Below are 17,587 nucleotides of genomic sequence, written 5' to 3'. Positions count from 1 at the left end.
CTTTTATATGCCCTGGGAAACCAAAAAATTCGTGTGACTCGCTTTATGGCGATATTCGCTTTATTGCGGTGGTCTGGAACTGAACCCGCAAGATCTCCGAGGTATGCTTGTATCTTTTTCATTCACCCAACTGATGATTTATGAGAAATATCCCTGTTCTGGAGGTGAATTGTTCTTCGGTTGCGCAACTGTTACTACAGAGCTGAGGCAGGGGATTCTCACCGCTTTGTCAGATGTCGTATAGCAGTGTTGTCCAAACTTGGCCACTTTAAGATGAGTGGACTTCAACTCCCAGAATTCCCCAGCCAGCATGGCTGGCTGGGGAATTCTGGGAGTTGAAGTCCACTCATCTTAAAGTGGCCAAGTTTGGACAACACTGTCGTATAGAGTCAGGTGAGCTGCGTCCATTACAGAAAAATAGGAGACTGGGAAACTAAAGGTTTGCATTCCTTCCCTCCACCCCAATTATTTGTACGGTCACATTCTTGCCAAGGGCATCTGTGCTACTTCTGGCAGTAGTTTAAATCCCAAGTACATTAGGTGCAAATCCATTCAAAACAATTTAGGGACCAAGGAGGACAAGAGGCCACACGCTCTGGAAATGCAATTAGCCAGCAATGTTTGCAGTTGCAGCACCTTGAATGAGGTGGAAGAGGAAGCATAGTGTAACTTTTAAATGAACAAAGGCTTCCTTTGAGTTTTAAATTCCTTCTTCCTAGGAAGGATTTTTTTGGTGCGGGCGGGGGGATCTTGGCACAGAGAGAGAGAAACCTTTTACACAACATGGTAGTAATAACACGTTGGCTGGATCTGTTTTAGCATGTCTTGCATTCCTAGCCCATGGTGATGATGGATAAACTATGGCTTATGGTTTTGCTGGCTAAAGACCAGAATAAATAACATTGAATTGAAATGATTTATGGCATGGTATCTGACAAACCAGCCAGCTCTTTGAAGCTTACTCGATGAAGCATAAATGAAGCCAGCATAGCACGATGTAGGAACCCCGTTACAGAGTTAAAATTGTCCTTCTCCATATCCTTAAGATCTCAGGTCTCCTCTTTATTGGAGGAATTATTATTTCCTCTTAACGCTAACCCAAATTATAAAGTTCGGCTCCTGATAATTAACATCCTGCTAAACAAAGTCTTTAAATTAACAATCTCAGTGAACCATCCGCCATTTCTCAACCAGAACAAGGATGAATAGAAGCAACTGAAATGAAAATCCTTTCACCCACAAATAAGTCACAACCACAGTAGGGTGCAGGGATGGGTGGGCGGGCAAGTGAGCTGCATAACATTATAAATGTAATCATTCTCCAAGAAACTAGGCACTTCAACAAGTCCAACATTACATTTTGATTCTTTGCAAGATGTCAGAATTGGGCCCCTCTCCCCCCTCACAGCTGCCATTTATTATCACTTGCCATACAAGGGGGAGAAATCCTTTCGGTGCAGCTTTTCCTGAAGATTTGGTTAACTTGACATTCTTAAACAAATACAGTGAAAGTCAGTTGCCCTTCAAAATTCACACTTTGCGGAATGTCACAATTCTCTAGTGGGGGAAAAAATAGTATAAGCATATATACATCAGGGAAAGGGACACACACAAATGGGCATATGTGTGAAAATCCGATTAAGGTTTTTTTTTAATTGCTTGCGAAATCATAATCATTATCATCAAACGCTCACACAGAAGCACCCCGATTATGAAAGCATGAAAGCAGAGTTATAAATTATCAAGGGCCCTGGGGGAAGAAGTCAAATCAATGCAGAAATGAAAAGAACTAGATTTACGAATTGCAAAAACAGGAAATGCAGGATAACCCCCTAAGTGATTTTTTTCCCCCATTCAATCATATCTGATTCTCAGAGACTGCCTGGACAAGTCCCTGCAGTTTTCTTGGCAAGGTTTTTCAGAAGTGGTTTGCCCTTGCCTCCTTCCTAGGGCTGAGAGAGAGGGACTGGCCCAAGGTCACCCAGTTGGCCTCATGCCTAAAGCGGGACTAGAACTCAGAGTCTCCCGGTTTCTAGCCTGATGCCTTGACCACAACATCAAGCTGGCTCTCAAGTGATGGATTAGTTGTAAGTTCCTAAAGGCTCAGTCTGGGTATCACCTTAAGGAAGAAGGCAAAGTGCAAAGGCTCTTCTGCTCTATTTTTACCTGTCATTTGCAATGCCAGCAAGGGAAGAGGATGACTAGTCCAGCCAGGAGACTTCCAATGGGAGTGTGGATGTTGGCAAATGCCCAGTGATCCCAACTCCTGGTGCTGGCCTTAAATGTAGAGATCCAGTTGCTTTAGGTATGAGTAGATTACTTTTGATACAATGATCCAAAGTATTGGCATACCAAAGAGCAGGTGATCTGGAGTTGGCTTGTTTTTAATTCACTTACCAGCATCAGGGAATGCCAAGTTCCTCTTGGATGAAGAAGACTAGATGCCATCAGATAGATAACCCCCAGGGTAGAAAGCCCCCAGAGCCCACATTCCGACAACCTGCAACTTCTATTTGATCTTGGCAGCTGCCAGGCTCTTGATCTCTTTAGGTACTGCGTCCTTCCCTTTCTCCCACCCACAACCCAGGAGGAAGTTTTCTGCCTGGAAAACAAACCCTCACTTACATGCACTTATCTCTTTGGCCAAATTAAGTACCACCCCTTTGACTGGAAAAGGCACCACTGGAAGCATTATTGTTCCTATGCAAATTGGAGCTGTGGGCAGGACCTCAGTCTAGGTGGGGACCTCAGGGAGAAAGAAGAACCATTCCCTCTGCACACAATGAACAGGATGGGGTGTGTGTGTGTGTGAGAAAAGGCATTAACCTTGCTGCTCACCACCCTCCATCTCAGTGTGTGTTGGGGGGGAGGAGCAAATGCTGAATGAATGGATGGGACTCTCTGTGTGTTCATCCATGCATGTCCTGACCCCACCACCTTCACCCAATTTGTGACCTACCCCACTCATGCCTTCTTCCAAGGGTTCCATGCAGACCAGTGCATACCATCACCACCCCATTCCAAAAAATGATGTCCTTTCCTAATATAAGACAAGAGTATTCCCACAACTGGTTGTCCTTCTGAATATGGATTTGAACAGTCCTGCCCTTCAGAGGCCTGTCAACTGAGAATGAAGTGAACTGAAATCCCATCTATCAGGAAACCTCTAGATTGAAGAAGATTGCTCTGGAGTCATAAGCAGCTTCTCCTGCTTTGAGGGTTGTTTTTTTTAAAATGAAAAAGCACTCATGGGGATGTATGTTTTGTAAACGCTTCTTGAGAAAAGAACAGGGCCTGCTAAGTTAATTCAAGCTGGGGAAGAATCAACCTTAATGTACCTCCAACCAAACCCCAACTTTTCCTGGCACCATTGTATTAAGGAAGGCCTTTGAGAAAACCTGAAAATATTCTTCAAGTTTCTTCAGGGTTCCGCTAAACCAGTTTTTCCTAATCTGGGATCTACAATTCCCAGAATTCTCAGCTAGCATAACTAACAGCTAGGAATTCTGGGTAATGTTGCTCCCACATATCCGCAGTTCACCAGGGTGGAGAAAGCTATGCTAAAGGCTCAGTAAGGGGAAGCTGAGCTGTCACACTCAGCATTCACAATGCCTACACCCTGGCAGCTCCATATCTAGCTGCGTACACATAAGGAGGAACAAAGAAATCCATTGTTCTGCACAATTATTATGTACTAGCCCTGTTTGTCCTTTATAAACAGGCCTGACTCTCTGTTAAGCTGAATTAACTGAGTTTATTTACAACAACTACAGTGCATATATTGCTTGCAGTCTTTAGTCTCCATTTTTTAGTATAAAACTCTTTTTCCAGTTAACTCCTGTTCCTGTTCTTTCTGGTCCTTTCATTCACTAATTTAGAATTGCACTTAACTATTTTTGCATCTGGATGTTCTCTCTGTCTTCCTCCCTGCCTTGTCCAAACCTGGCTTGCTTAGCGCTGCTTGAAATATACTTGAAAGAAAATCGACTGAGTTTAGTATCAACCGTTACTGTGTAAAAATACGGCTCATTCATTTCTCCAGTCTTTCTGCACCCGGAAACACCAGTACTCACACACGCTCTTTCTCTAGGACTCGCTCACAATTAGCTCACAAACACAGTGCTGCTTTGGTCTCCCTAAACTTGCTACCTTTTCTGAGAAGAAGGAAAAAGGAGAAAAAAAGACAGGGATATTGGGAAAGAAGAGAGAAGACACAACAACAAAGACCTTTTCCTGATTTACATTTTAAAAACATGAGCAAACTGCATTGCAAACTTCAGAGAGCTGTGGATTTCAAATAATGATGTGTGCGTGTGTGCGTGTGTGGTGGCTCAAAAATGCAAACTCAGATACATTCACATTGAAATGCAAATGAAATTAATTTTTCTCCCCCAAGTGTAGCAGGAGGAGAAAGGATGAGTCAAAGAAGAGAAAGGAAAGAAATGGAAGGAAAATTGAGCAGAATATCCGTAGAAAAATCCTTTGGAAAGTTGGGGGGGGAGGTGTGGTTCCAGCTTTTTTGTTTTCAGCCTTTTCTATAAAAGGTAAAGATTCAAGTTAAGCTCAACTCCTGGTGATGACACAAGTGGTCCACCTAATTTTCTTGACAAAAAGTGCTGGTTTTCACCTCTTAAAGCCCTTTATGGCTTGGTACCTTGGTCTCTGCAAGGCAAGAGCTTATCCTTCTGGTGCTGGAAACCCAGGAGGGTTTGATAAAAACCCTCCTGCCCCAAGCGTGCCTGAGATCAGAGGAGGGGAGCTGGAGAGGTTGTTTGTTAAGACCCGCCTCCTCCCCCCACCATGGTGGAAGCCCTGGTCCCAGAAGGCAGCCAAGAACTTTTTCAATTCCTGTAGGAGATACAGTGGTATGCTCTGATGTTGGATCTGGATCTCTGTTTGGTGTTTTGTTTTTTTTAAACAAATGTTTTTAAGGATTTCCCACATTGCTATCTGCCCTGAGTCTGTTGGAGTCAGCAGTCTACAAGGCTGACCAGTAAATACATAAATAAATAAATAGGGTTGCCTTTCTTGTCTTCTTGGATGCCTTTGCAACTTCCCATTTGAGCTTACAACCCTGGGATTTCCTCGTGGTCAACCATCCAAGTAGTAACAAGACTGGCTAGGTGCAGTCACCTGAGAAAGTGGCTTTCTATGCCACCCTTCCAACTCCTCTAGCTTTTTTCTTTTTCTATCACTTCCCTAACCCCATCCTGTCTTCTGCCACTGCACAGGACTATCCTTCCCAAAACTTTCCTAAGACACCCTCATGCCCCAATTTAACTCTCTCCCGTTCCTTCCTCATCAATCCAAAGAGCTGTCGCTGGTGGAGTCTGTCCTGTGAAAGTGAAGGGGGCAGTACAGGCAGCCCTGTTCGAGATTTGAGGCCCCCGAGAAGAGGATCCGTATGGCAGAGAGACCATTTGCCATAGAGAAAATCACCTGGTAGCCATTGGGACATTTGTGGGTACCATGATGGGATCCCCAAGCAAAATACAAAGGCTTCTAAGAAATAACTTGGATCATTTGAGAGGTATCTGAGTGGAAAAGAATAGGATAGGAAGGAAGGTTTACGCTTGAAGAAGATAGTCCTCAAAGTTAGTTCTGATCAGGAGAAGAAAGCATGCAACCAAACCTATCATCCATTCACGCAATGCGGCCAACTACCTGGGCTGCTTTGATTGGGCAACAAAAGAATTTTTGGCAAACCTGTCCTTTAAACTAGAGTAAATGCTTCATACTTCTTTTTATCATTAGCCCCTTTATTATTAGATCATCAGCATCATCCCTCCCAGGAGGAAAACTCTGGAATAACAAGATAATGAGAAGTGTGGAGGACACGGCACTGGAGCAGCTCTTAGAACATCCTGGAGCTGGAACTTCTGAAGGGAATCTGACCAGTCTCTTCCAACGTGGTGTCCTCCATGAATACAGGTCTACAACTTTGAGAATCCCCAAAGCCCACATTGGCTGGGGGTTATGGATATAGCCGCTGATTTTTCACAGTTGTTGGCCCATACTAGCTGGGAATCCTGGGAGTTGTAGTCCCAATATATCCAGAAGTTAGTTGAACTTGAGATGCGTGAATTTGAGAGGCAGAACTCCTGAGGTTCTCTTGATCCTGAAGCACAACCCAGCAGTCCAATCTGGGGCTCAGTTCTCCTTCCAGGAGATTTTCTGGGAAGTTACTGAGAGAGCAATCAAGGTTTGTGCGACGTAGTAAGTGCTCATGATGAGGAGGCGGGCAAGAGGGTAGGAGGTACAGAACTTGTCATGGGCAACCAACAGATCAGACACGAGGAAGATCAAGCTGCCGGCTGAAGCCAGGCGTTTGGAGCAAGACAGCGCACGCCAGGCCATGATACCGAGGAGAACTGAATACAGTAGTGCTGCCCACGTGTAGATGCCTGACAAACAGGGCAGCAGGATCATGGCGTAACCAAGAGCCATGAGCCCCTCGATGACCAGGAAGGTGAGGGGCTGAAGGGGAGTCCAGCCGAAGGCCGAGATGTAGGAAATGTGGCAGACGGAAAAGGCACCGATTCCTAGAAAGGGGAGAAAAGGCAAGTGAAGAACAACAGCCAAATGGGCCGGATTGCACCATTAGGATCAGCTACTGCCTGTTTGCTCACTCCAGCAGCCTTCTCTGGCTTACGACCTCAGATGCCCAGGATTCCTCTGGAGCTGGAGCTGCTGAGCCAAGAAAAGTCACTCTGAATATGACCTATTAAATAGCCTCATTCAGTCCTGGACTACTGCATACCTTCCATCCCCAATTTTGTGCCTAAGTGCTGCATTCAGCTGGGAAAGAAAAGATACACACACAGCAGGGCTAAAAGGTAGCTGTGTTTATTTCCGATAAATATTTAATGCCTGACTCTCTAATGCACGCTCCAAAAAGGCAGAACATGACAGAGGCAGCCTGTCTCTTGAAGGCCGTATTTTTAAATGCGTTTTGGAGTCTCACTTTCTCCTTCCCCCTTAACTGAAAACACCCCAGCAAAGTGTTTGTGGTGAAACGCACCCTGTTCCCCTTGACTTCCATTTGCATTCATTTTTTTACAAGCAGACAAATTGCCAAAGCTGTTTTGTGGCCTCTTTAAACCCCCAGTTTACCTTGTCAGTTTTTTAGGGGTGGGATGGGCCAGGGGACACATTTCCAAAGAACTGGATTGCAACCCACCTGTCATTTTTATTTTTAAGACTGTTCAGGGATGTTCTTGGAATTAAAAATGACTTTTGGGGTGTGTGAATGCTTTTAAAAGTATATTTTTAACATCAGAGAGGGCAGGGAGGTTAGTGGTCACCAAGGGAGGTATCTATGGCCCCAGGTTGGAATCCACAAACTGCCCAACTTATTTGGACAGGGCTGAAAGGTGTTCGTCAGAAAGTACCCTTGATGTCCCCTCAATCTGTTAATATAATAAACGACTCTGCAGAACTACTATTCTGAAGGACCAGTGAATTTACTATAGAACCTTGCCTTCCATGAAATAGTTAAATATTCATCTCTAAAGGTAAAGCAGCCTAGCTTTACCAAGCTTTTAATTGAAGAGATGCAATTTATGTACATTATTTTATTTTAATTATATGTTCACAACTTTCTTTAAAAAAAACAACAACTTGGATGTATGAGCATTTCTTCAGCTTAATCCACAGTTTGGGATTACTTTAGCAAGGCTAAATCCCCCTGCTTGTGTGGGCAGGAATGAGATTAGCTTTCCCAATCTGGTACCTTCCAGCTGTGCCAGACCTCAGAATCCATAATTGTCTGCCAGTCCAAAGACAATCCAAGCCTCAAATTGCGGGAGCTAGGTAGGACATTATATTAATCTTGTCTTTCTATTCACGATTGTAAAAAACAACCAGGAGATCTACAGCTACTCAAAACCAGTTCTGTGCATTGTCATCATCCATATTTCCTCCCAGATGTTGCAATAAATGTACCTTTAGATTTTATTCCTTCTCCCGGCTCTTGTGATATGCATTTGATTGGTGCCCTCATGCGATGGGAAATGGTATTGGACATGACAAAGCAAATCATTTGCTTCTGCTCCTCAAACTGTGGGATGAAGCCTTGTTTTTATGCCATGACTTCATGATCTTGCTTTCATTTCATCCCCAGCCTACCTCTGAGGCCGTTTAAAGCCATCTTTAGCCGTTCCAGGTTTAAAGTGGCATTTCTCATCTTCTTCCAACAGTGTTGTTGCTCTGGAAATGATCTAGGCATGTTTCATCAAGGATGTTGTTGATGATGTGTTCAAGAATTGGAACCTGCCCAGCTCCTATTGAACCCTTTAGGCACCTTCTCCGGTGGTCACTGCCATCCATGGCCATGTGGGTTCAGGTTGCAGGAGAGACCAGACATCTGGCTTCCACAGAGACAGCTGCCCACATAATGCCTGACCAGCATTTCCCAAAGCATCTGTCGGGTGGGCACCTCATTTATCCCTGTTTAGCACACTCAACATGCTAAATCTGGGTTTAAAAATCGGGATTTGTGCTCTTGAGAGAGTATTAGTCCCGTGCTGCGTGGAAAGTCAATTTAAGCAGGAAAAGAAATGTGGGTTCTGCTATCTCTGTGTTGCTGGTTCTGCTCCCAATGAGTGCATTAGATTTTTCCCTACTTTTGCTAATCAGGGACTTCCCTGAGCCATGTCTTTTACTCTTTTCATCACTTGGGGGGGGGGGGGGTTGCCATTGTGCCTAAGCCACGGGCTGCTTACAGGGGCTGCCAAGGTACAGACAGACACTGATAGCCCTGCTATTTCCTTGTAGTAGTTAATGGTGATGCTGACTCTTTCGTAATTGTTTCCTCCTCCAGATCTGTGGCCTGCCAGCCAGGATGCTTTTGGACATGTGTTTAGTGCACTCAGAGAAAAGCACCAGACCCACGCTCAGAAGTGGCCCAACAGACAGGTAGTGGGCAGAACACCTCCTCACCCGCAATTTATTAGCTGGGGGATTTGACAGGTAGCTAAACTGGCTAAGCACTCAGCTAAAGTCACCTAGCCCCACTCCACCACACATTGAGGAGTGTGATAGATGGCTTTTTTTTCCCTTGGGCAGGGAAGTGAAACCAGGGAAATCCAGCAATTGCTTTGCTTAACTTGTCCTGCATTAAAACAGAACCATTCACTGTCATGATTACTGAGACAAAACAGGGATTGGCAATGAAGGCAATGTAATTTATTATTAGATTTTTATCCTGCTTTTTTAAATATATAACTCAAGGCAGCGAACACACCTAATACTCCTGCCTCCTATTTTCCCCACAACAACAACCCTGTGAGGTGAGTTGGGCTGAGAGAAAGCGACTGCCTCAACCAGCCAGCTTTCATGCCTAAGGGAGGCCTAGAACTCACAGCCTCCTGGTTTCTAGGACAGCACCTTATCCACTACGCCAAACTGGCTGTCTTTATGCCAGCATATTTTTCCTGCCAGATCATGGATTGGAGAAAAGCACTTCCATGCGCCATCTGGCTGTGCCCTCAGGACCCGGGCCCTGAGACTGAACAATTATGCTGTGGGTTGCCTTTGACAACTTTTCCAACGATGACATTATACATAAATTACTTATGACTATAACTATACTGCATACACATACACGTGCGCGCGTGCACACACACACACACACACTTCTAAAATAAATACTAGTAACAGGATACAGGAATGATGGGTCTCCAGATGTTACTGAGCTTCCAGATGTTACTGAGCTGCAATTCCCAGCAATCAATATGAACTATGGTGAAAGATGCTGGAAGCTACCATACAATGTAGGTCAGCAATATCTACAGGACCATGGATTGTCTGTCCCTGATGTAGACTGTTCAAGCAAAGTGAAACAGGTAGGATGAAAAGTAGCAGACAATAATCACAAGCAAGTGATAAATAGTTATAATGCCATAATAATGATGATGATGATGATGATGATGATGATGATGATATGATGATGATGCAGTACTATAAATGTGCTTTCTTTTCAACTGCAACCATTGGGGGATATGGAATCTTATCCATGCAAAGCAATGGCACTTTTCATTTTGGTGGCTAAGCGACTGAAATGATTGAGACCAGCCCCAAATTCTAGCCGAAATACTTCCCCAACACCATCCCACACCTTCAGATACCGTACCTGCCAAGAAGGACTCCGGCCACACCAAACAGGCATCGCCCACACACGAGAACAAGAGGCCCTGGAAAATCCGCCGGGCGTACGGTGTCAGGACACCCGCGCTCTTGGCCTGAGTGGCCACAAAGAGCGCCAGGGAAAACGTTGGGAGGCACTTCACGACAGTGCTCAGCAAGCTGGGCTCAGGGGGCAGAAGAGTGAAATAGGCGGTGCTGGAGGCCAAAAACGGCAGTAATTTAAGCAGCAGAGTCCTCCTCTAAGGGTCGGACGAGGGGGAAGAGGGAGAAAGAAAAAGAAAGACATTTAAAAAACACGTACGTCAGTGTTATCCAAACTTGGCCACTTTAAGATGAGTGGACTTCAACTCCCAGAATTCCCCAGCCAGCATGGCTGGCTGGGGAATTCTGGGAGTTGAAGTCCACTCATCTTAAAGTGGCCAGGTTTGGACAACACTGGCGTACGGCATTGTTGCCGTCTAAATCTGCTTCCTTGCAATTCGGGGTCTCTGCAGAGGGTGGCTGAAGAAACACCAAGGTGGCAGCTATGACAGCACAGAGCCCCAGCTGTTTTTTATGCGCATTGCGACACACATAAAAATGGGTGGCCCTTTGATCATACTGCCAGGTTGCCGCCTTCGCTTTTTTCTATCACCCCCTGTGGACAAGACAGAGATCAAAACTAAGAATGCCGAACTCGATACACCAAGGTTGGGATTTTCGTGAGCGGTGGGTTCAATCCTTCCAGGAACGTTGTGAACAGTCCATTATATTTCCTAATGCGTTAAGAAGTTCGTTCTTATTGTTACTTAAAAATTAATCTAATGAATGGTTCCCTCTCTCTTTCCCATTATGTTTGCTTGTACGACTGTACAAGGACTCCTGGGAATATGTGCCAGCTGGGTGGAATCTCAACATGCCCTGCCTGGAATGAGAGCTTGCCCTAAATTATGCCACACCCGTGATTCCAGGTGTCCACCTGTTTTAAAGAAAAAATTATAGGAACGGGCCAGTTGTACTGGTTCATCTACTTACTAGCATTTGGAAATGTCTACTCAGACACACGAATAAGTAAGCAGAAAGGGCAGCTCGTTAATGGTATTAAATTGGTTTTGTAATCTTTTGTTTGGTAGTTTTAAAACTGTTTTTATGCTTCTTATTTGCAAGCCACCTAGAGTCACTTGTATAGTGAGATGGGCGGCGTATAAATTTGATTTATAAATAAAATAAATAAAATGATGAATATGATGCCATTATATATAATGGTATTTATGTTAATTGGGCTTACAAGGGAGGTAGTTATAGGATTCATGCCCATTATTGTTATTTTAGAACCATTTGGATAACTGGTAAAATTTAGAAACAAGTTTTAATTACCATAGGCTGCTGGATGAACAACAATTAACACCAAAAGACAAAACATTGCGATAATCACACTAATGAAGCTAATCCAAAGTAATATCAAATCACATCTGACTAAGTTGCCATACAGAATTCCATGACTGGGTGCCATTGCAGAGAAGCCTTGTCGGTTGTAGCTAACTAACTTGCTTCTTAATATGGAAGCATCCAGAGAAAGGCTTGGATGATGGCCTAAGGATAGATGGGGATGGAATCCTGGTCATCACCATTTGAAAGGAAAAGTTAGTTCTTTGTTGGTAATTTTTTAAAAATGTTACCAATTACCCAATGATCTCCACTAAGTTTCTTCTGGGATATAATCCATCTGGCCCAGGAGACTTAAATTAACTAAGTTCTCACTTCCTTCTTGTATCTCCTAAGTTGCAGTTCCTTTATTCCCCCAGTGGCATACTGATGACTGGCTTGGGCTCCATCTCTCTTCAGAGAAGACCAACACAAAAGAGGGGTTAAGAAGTTCTGTTTTCTCACCATCACCCTGACTCACCATTTTCTCCTTGCAATGGAACAATATGGGAGTTTAATTCTAAGTCTAAGTCAGTGTTCTTATTACTATAAATTTTTGTTTCTGTTTAAACCTGATTTAAGGAGGTTGGGAATGTATGCCACTTGGAGACAATGATTGGAGTGGTGTATCAATCCAATGAAATAAATAGAAATCCAATCTTATATGAACAAGTGACAGTTGAGTAATTCTGCCCGAACACCCTCCAATGGAGATGTTGCTTTGTACCCAAATCAAAGAAATGAGAATCCATACTGAAGTTAGTTGGGACATCCTTAGAGATACGACAGGCTCCTTAGAGATACGACAGGCTCACTGAGCTTTGTGGGTCCCTAGGATTTCAGACAGAACTGCCCTCTCAAGAAACACTCCAGATTGAACCTTTTGATCTTTTGCACACTCTACATCTGAGCTATGATCCATCCAAGTCTCTTCTTTGGGGATGTAGCTCTGAGATTCATACAGACTTCAACCTTGTGCTTGGGCAGAACTGACAACCAGACTATATATTAGAGCATGTTTTCTATGCTTAGAGTCAATAATATTATGCCAGCACAGAATATGGACCCCTCGCAGGCAGTGTTCAGTGTAGAATGCTAATTATTCATCCATCCCCATGTATTTATAATATTGGGTATAGTTAAGTAAAATAAATCTACATTTTTGGACTGAGTATTTATCTAGATATAATCTAGGGAGTCATTGCCAAATTAACTTGGGAACAGAATAAGTGCTAAAAATGAACACTGTCTTAAGATAAACCCTAATGCCACACGTTCTGCCCTGGAATGGGAAGATGATATAATGCTATTTTCTCTCCTCCATTACAGTGGAAAACTGTCAATTTTTCCTTATTGTCAGAGAAATGGAATATTCTGTTCAAAGGATGAAAAGAGCAATGGCTGTCTCTGAAGTGGTGTCGTGAGAATAGGACTTTTGGGACAAAACCATGGGCTCTATTCATCAGAAAGGAGTAGGGAAGTCTCTAGATGCATCAGAGCTGGCTTTATCACATTTTGAAGAACAGGATGTAATACACATTATCGTTGAAAAGATTGGGAAAACAGGGAAACTTCCCCATAAAACTAGGAAATCTAAAAATTAATATTACCTAACTTCATTCATTTGCAGTTTTTAAAATCAAGTCCTCCACTATAAGCTTGCGTTGTTTTGCGGCCACTTTCTAAAAATGCCTTCAGCCTCAGAAAATGTTGTTCCTCCCAGACAAATAGGGAACAAATACCAAGAATCCAAGGCTCTCCAGCGCTAAGGCAGCTGGAAGGCTGAGGCACACCTCCATATCTATCTTTCATGAGAAATAAACTTGAATCAAGGACATTCCAAGAAATCTGCATTCTCTGGATGTGGAGCTCAGATGGAGAGAAGAGCAAGCAAGGAGTTTGGGGCAGATCTTCTTCATTAAAACCAAGAGAGACCAGTCTCCTGGTTCTCCTTGAAGGAAAGGCATGCAGCAAAAGAAAAGTTATCTGAGATGAGAAAGGGTTCCCAGCCTTTTCACAACTCCGTGGAATAACTACCCGGAACCGTGTACCCCAGTTTCCCTTCCCTCCATTGTGAGAGATACAGAAACAGCCTCTTACATTGCCAGCCACTTTTCGTCTGTATTGGACATCTAACTCCAGGATATCCATGGCCTCCCAGGTGCTCAGAAATGCTGCTGAGTTTCAGAGGCCAATTACAACTGCACCTTGCACTGATGGACTTTCATCTTCCATACTGTGCAAGGCGCCAAACTGATAACAGGACAACTGATTCTTCTTGCCCTCTCTCTGCTTGGTATCAGATTGGCAAGATGAATCTTTCTTTGGTACAGTGAGAACTTGATGGGGCGTTTTGAGGGACTAAGGGGGGAAAAAGTAGATCACTTGAATGCAACTGGGGCATCCATAGCAAAGCTTCTGCAGAAAAGGCGGGCCTGGTCTGATGATATTCTGGTGTTTGTGCTCATTCATCACTCTGTATCTGAAAGGCAGGCAGGAACCAGTGATTTCAGGGGAGAGGGTGGGAAGGAGGGAAAGAGATTGACTCACTTATAAACAGGGAAAAGTTTTAGGGAACTTCCAGAGAATGGGGTTGCCAGCATTGAAGGAGCTCTGGTGGGCCTTCCACATCCTGCCCATTGCTCTTCCATCCAATTTCTACTCTACGCTCTCAGTTCTCTCTTTCCTTTAACTTTTCAAAGCGTTTGAATGAATTCTAGAGTTCATCTGTATTTGAACTCAGCATTTTTATTTCCCCAGAGGGAGGAAACAAAGGGCCACAGCTTTTAAAAAATGAAACCAGCATTAAAACCTTTTTTTGGGGGGGGGAGCTCCAGGCTCCTTACTTTTTACCCAGTGGTCCAGGCTTAAAGGCTTCTGTGTGTGTGAATCAGCAGAGCTCAGTTGTTCATCTCAAACAGGAGACACACCGCAGGGCAGGGCAGCCCCTCTCCAAATTTACTGCCTTTTCAATCTCAGAGTCCCTATAATATTCCCAGAATTCTCATCTTGCCTGCTTCTTTAATCCAGCACTCCAGACACTGGCCCGGTTGGCTGGCAATCCGGGAATTGAGGTCCCAACACTTCCGAAGAGCACCAGGTTGGAGAAAGCTGATCTCAGTGCAACCATTGATGATGCCTGGGTGAGGTGGAGCTGAGCAGCTGAAGCAATAAACAAATGAGTAATATTGGGTGGTAAATGCTGGATCTCCTTGATCTCCTACGTTGCCAGTTGTTTATAAGATGTTACAATTAGATTTCATTGAGGTCTTCATGATATTTGTGCTCTTGCATTTCGTTTGATTGGTTGATGGACAGTAGCAAATGTTAACAATGGTTATTTTTTAAAAATAACTTTGTATCTTATCACTATTTATCTCCAAAAAGGGGCCTCTTAGGACAAACTGCATGTAATGTTGGGGCTATGTTAAGCAACTCCCACCAGCTTACATTTTACGGCAACTTTGGGGACATCAATATTTATTATAGTCTATGATCAATCATACCCCAAACATCCTAGATAGACAGACACAGAAGGTTTTATAATGCAAATAGCATCTGTTTAAATATAAGAAAATACAAAGCGAAAGTGAAGGAGGGAGCCATACTAACTAATAATGTACCCAATAATCTAACATTCAAATGTTGCAATTTCCTCTTTCATTGCTAGTTACCTAAATCTCAATTACTTATCCTAATGAGCTTCTTTTTTGTATGCTGAAAGCTACTAAACGCAATGCAGCGATGCTATCTGAGATGTTGGCGTTCCGATTTGAGAAGAGCAGAGTGATATCAAACTTAGTGGACTGCCTCTTATCACAACTATTGTGATAAAAGGGACTGTGGAGAAGGACATGATCAACTGTGTCTCCTCCTTATTACAAGGGTCCGCTAAGAGCATCAGTTTCAGGTAGTGGCAGAGGAGAGACATTAGTGCTTTTCTGTAAGCTTTGGGCATCAATTCTCAGCAGTCCCAATACGTGGCCAATAGAAAGGAATTCTGGGAGATGTAGTCCAAAATATCAGGCTACTTTTCCTTGATAACATCTCTGAGCTGCCAAAATCTAAGGTCCATAAATGGCAATTTAAATTGTTGGTATTTTCAGTATCTTTTTCTTACCATCATTTGGATTTTGGCAGCTCCAAGAGGTTCGCCATCCGGCGTTCCTTTGAACACTGCTCCGTAGCTTCCAAAGCAGGACGCCTATTTCAAAAGGTCCCAACTAGGGAAGACTTCTATTTGAAACCCTGGAGAGCTCCCAGTCAGCGTTGTCAATACTGGAAGGCATGAATTCAAGGTTGGATTTGTTAAGAATACTTTTCTGATGTTCCAGATTTAGACACCACTTTCAACTCCACCCTGCAAATGGTTTTTTCTTTTTCTTTAAACAACGCTTCTGTATAATACATATCCTGTTAGTGGACCTTGAAAAAAGCCAGGCAAGGTCAGACCTGCTTAATGCATGGATGGGAGACCACCCAGGAAATCTCAAGGTTGCAGGCTGAACTGGGAGGTGGAAGAAACGCCCTGGAAGAAGGCAATGGCAAATTACTTCCAGATAGTGGCCAAGAAAACTACTTGGATGTATGTTGTGTCCATATAGTTACTAGGAGATTAGCCTGAATCAAGAGAGCCTTTCTTTCCTCTCCTGAATACATCCATTCTTCCCTTTCTTCCATCAGGATATTTTTTTTTTTAAATGCAAACTGGAATAGAAGTGCAGAAAAGTTTTCAGTGGCCAGTTGTGATTTATTCCAGATATGTGGGACTTCACATTCCCATGAAGTTCCACATATCCCTGAGATCCTGGAGTCTGTAGAGAATTGCTTAATGCTGTCCCTGTTTCTCTTGCTAAAACGAAACACAAATGAAAAAAAAAACATAAGAAAGGTGCCTCTGCCAGTGATAGATTTGGACTACAACCCAGCAACTGAAAAGCAATACTGGGATCTTGCTGGAGGACTCAGCCTTTGCTGACTAAGATGCCCACAAGACCATTGCCCAAAGCAACAGAGAATTTAAATTAGAATAAAAGTCTGCTCTAGGGTAGAACAGGACAGAGGACTTAGATTTTGCCACTCCTGGTCATCCAGGGAACTGTGAATCTCTGCACCTTACCTGGCACCAACACTTTGTTGAATCCTTGCATCTGTCCAGAAGCACTGAAGCTTTGCTTTGATGTTGGACCCCACTCAAAAGGGAAAGGGAGGTTTTAAGTTCCCACTATACCAGTGTTGTCCAAACTTGGCCACTTTAAGATGAGTGGAGTTCAACTCCCAGAATTCCCCAGCCAGCCATGCTGGCTGGGGAATTCTGGGAGTTGAAGTCCACTCATCTTAAAGTGCCCAGGTTTGGACAACACTGCACTATACTGAAAGTAAGAGAAGAAATCAAAGGTGGCCCTTGCATAAAGGAGTGGAAAGAAGTTAGAAGTGGCTCTCTAGCTTTTCCAGTAAATGCATCTTGAGACGTACCTTGAGCATTCCTTCTCTTTGGGCTAGCGAGGGCATTTCTCCCATAGAAGTCTGACAACAGAGAGAGCACTGCTGTCTAGGAGATGTTGTATTCAGTCATGGGATGCTCTCTGTTCCGCTCTGGAAATGGTTCTTCTGTCCTTATTCAACATATTGCAGTGAGAAGATCGCCTGAATGTAGACACTGTTCCAAACAGGACGCCAGTGGATCCCAGATAGATTGAGATAGCCTCGAACATCCGGTCAGAGGAGGCCTTCAAATGCTTAGTTATTCCGTTTCCAAGAGTTGTATTTCTACTCCTCGCTGGAGCAGCTTGTGAAATGTTTCTAGTCAGGTGACTACTAATTCAACCACCTCTGGGGAGGATGATCTACGTAGCAGGGAAGGCAAATAACATTTTGTTTCACCACATACAGAAGCATGTCTTGGGGTGTAGCTATAATTTTCAGACCTTGGGAGGACACTAGAGCCTTTCAAGGTACAGAATGTAGCAGGTGAACCCTCAGCCACAACTTATGGGTTAGCCAACAAATCATTAGCCTTATTAAAGAAGCAGTTTAC

The 17,587-nt window shown here is 43.6% G+C and overlaps 1 protein-coding gene across 2 annotated transcripts; it reads right to left on the bottom strand.

Annotated features, from left to right (window-relative positions):
• Positions 1 to 5,719: 5,719 nt before the first annotated feature.
• Positions 5,720 to 17,320, bottom strand: TMEM86B (transmembrane protein 86B). 2 transcript variants are annotated; one of them, XM_025167660.2, is made up of 3 exons: positions 17,026 to 17,320; positions 10,133 to 10,385; positions 5,720 to 6,542 (listed from the first exon to the last, which is right to left on the bottom strand). In XM_025167660.2, exons 1-3 carry the CDS (start codon positions 17,068 to 17,070, stop codon positions 6,151 to 6,153), a joined length of 690 nt encoding a protein of 229 aa, XP_025023428.1. In that variant the 5' UTR covers positions 17,071 to 17,320; the 3' UTR covers positions 5,720 to 6,150. The 2 variants fall into 2 exon arrangements, with proteins under 2 accessions (XP_025023428.1, XP_015743838.1); XM_015888352.3 differs by lacking the exon at positions 17,026 to 17,320 and adding an exon at positions 13,651 to 13,737.
• Positions 17,321 to 17,587: the final 267 nt, after the last annotated feature.

The sequence above is a fragment of the Python bivittatus genome, unplaced genomic scaffold, assembly GCF_059951505.1.
Source record: "Python bivittatus isolate LINGU-HERP-01145 unplaced genomic scaffold, Pbiv_v1 ctg000440_np1212, whole genome shotgun sequence".
Taxonomy (NCBI): domain Eukaryota; kingdom Metazoa; phylum Chordata; class Lepidosauria; order Squamata; family Pythonidae; genus Python; species Python bivittatus.
Note: the sequence above shows the minus strand (reverse complement) of the source record. Positions and strands in the feature narration are given on the sequence as shown.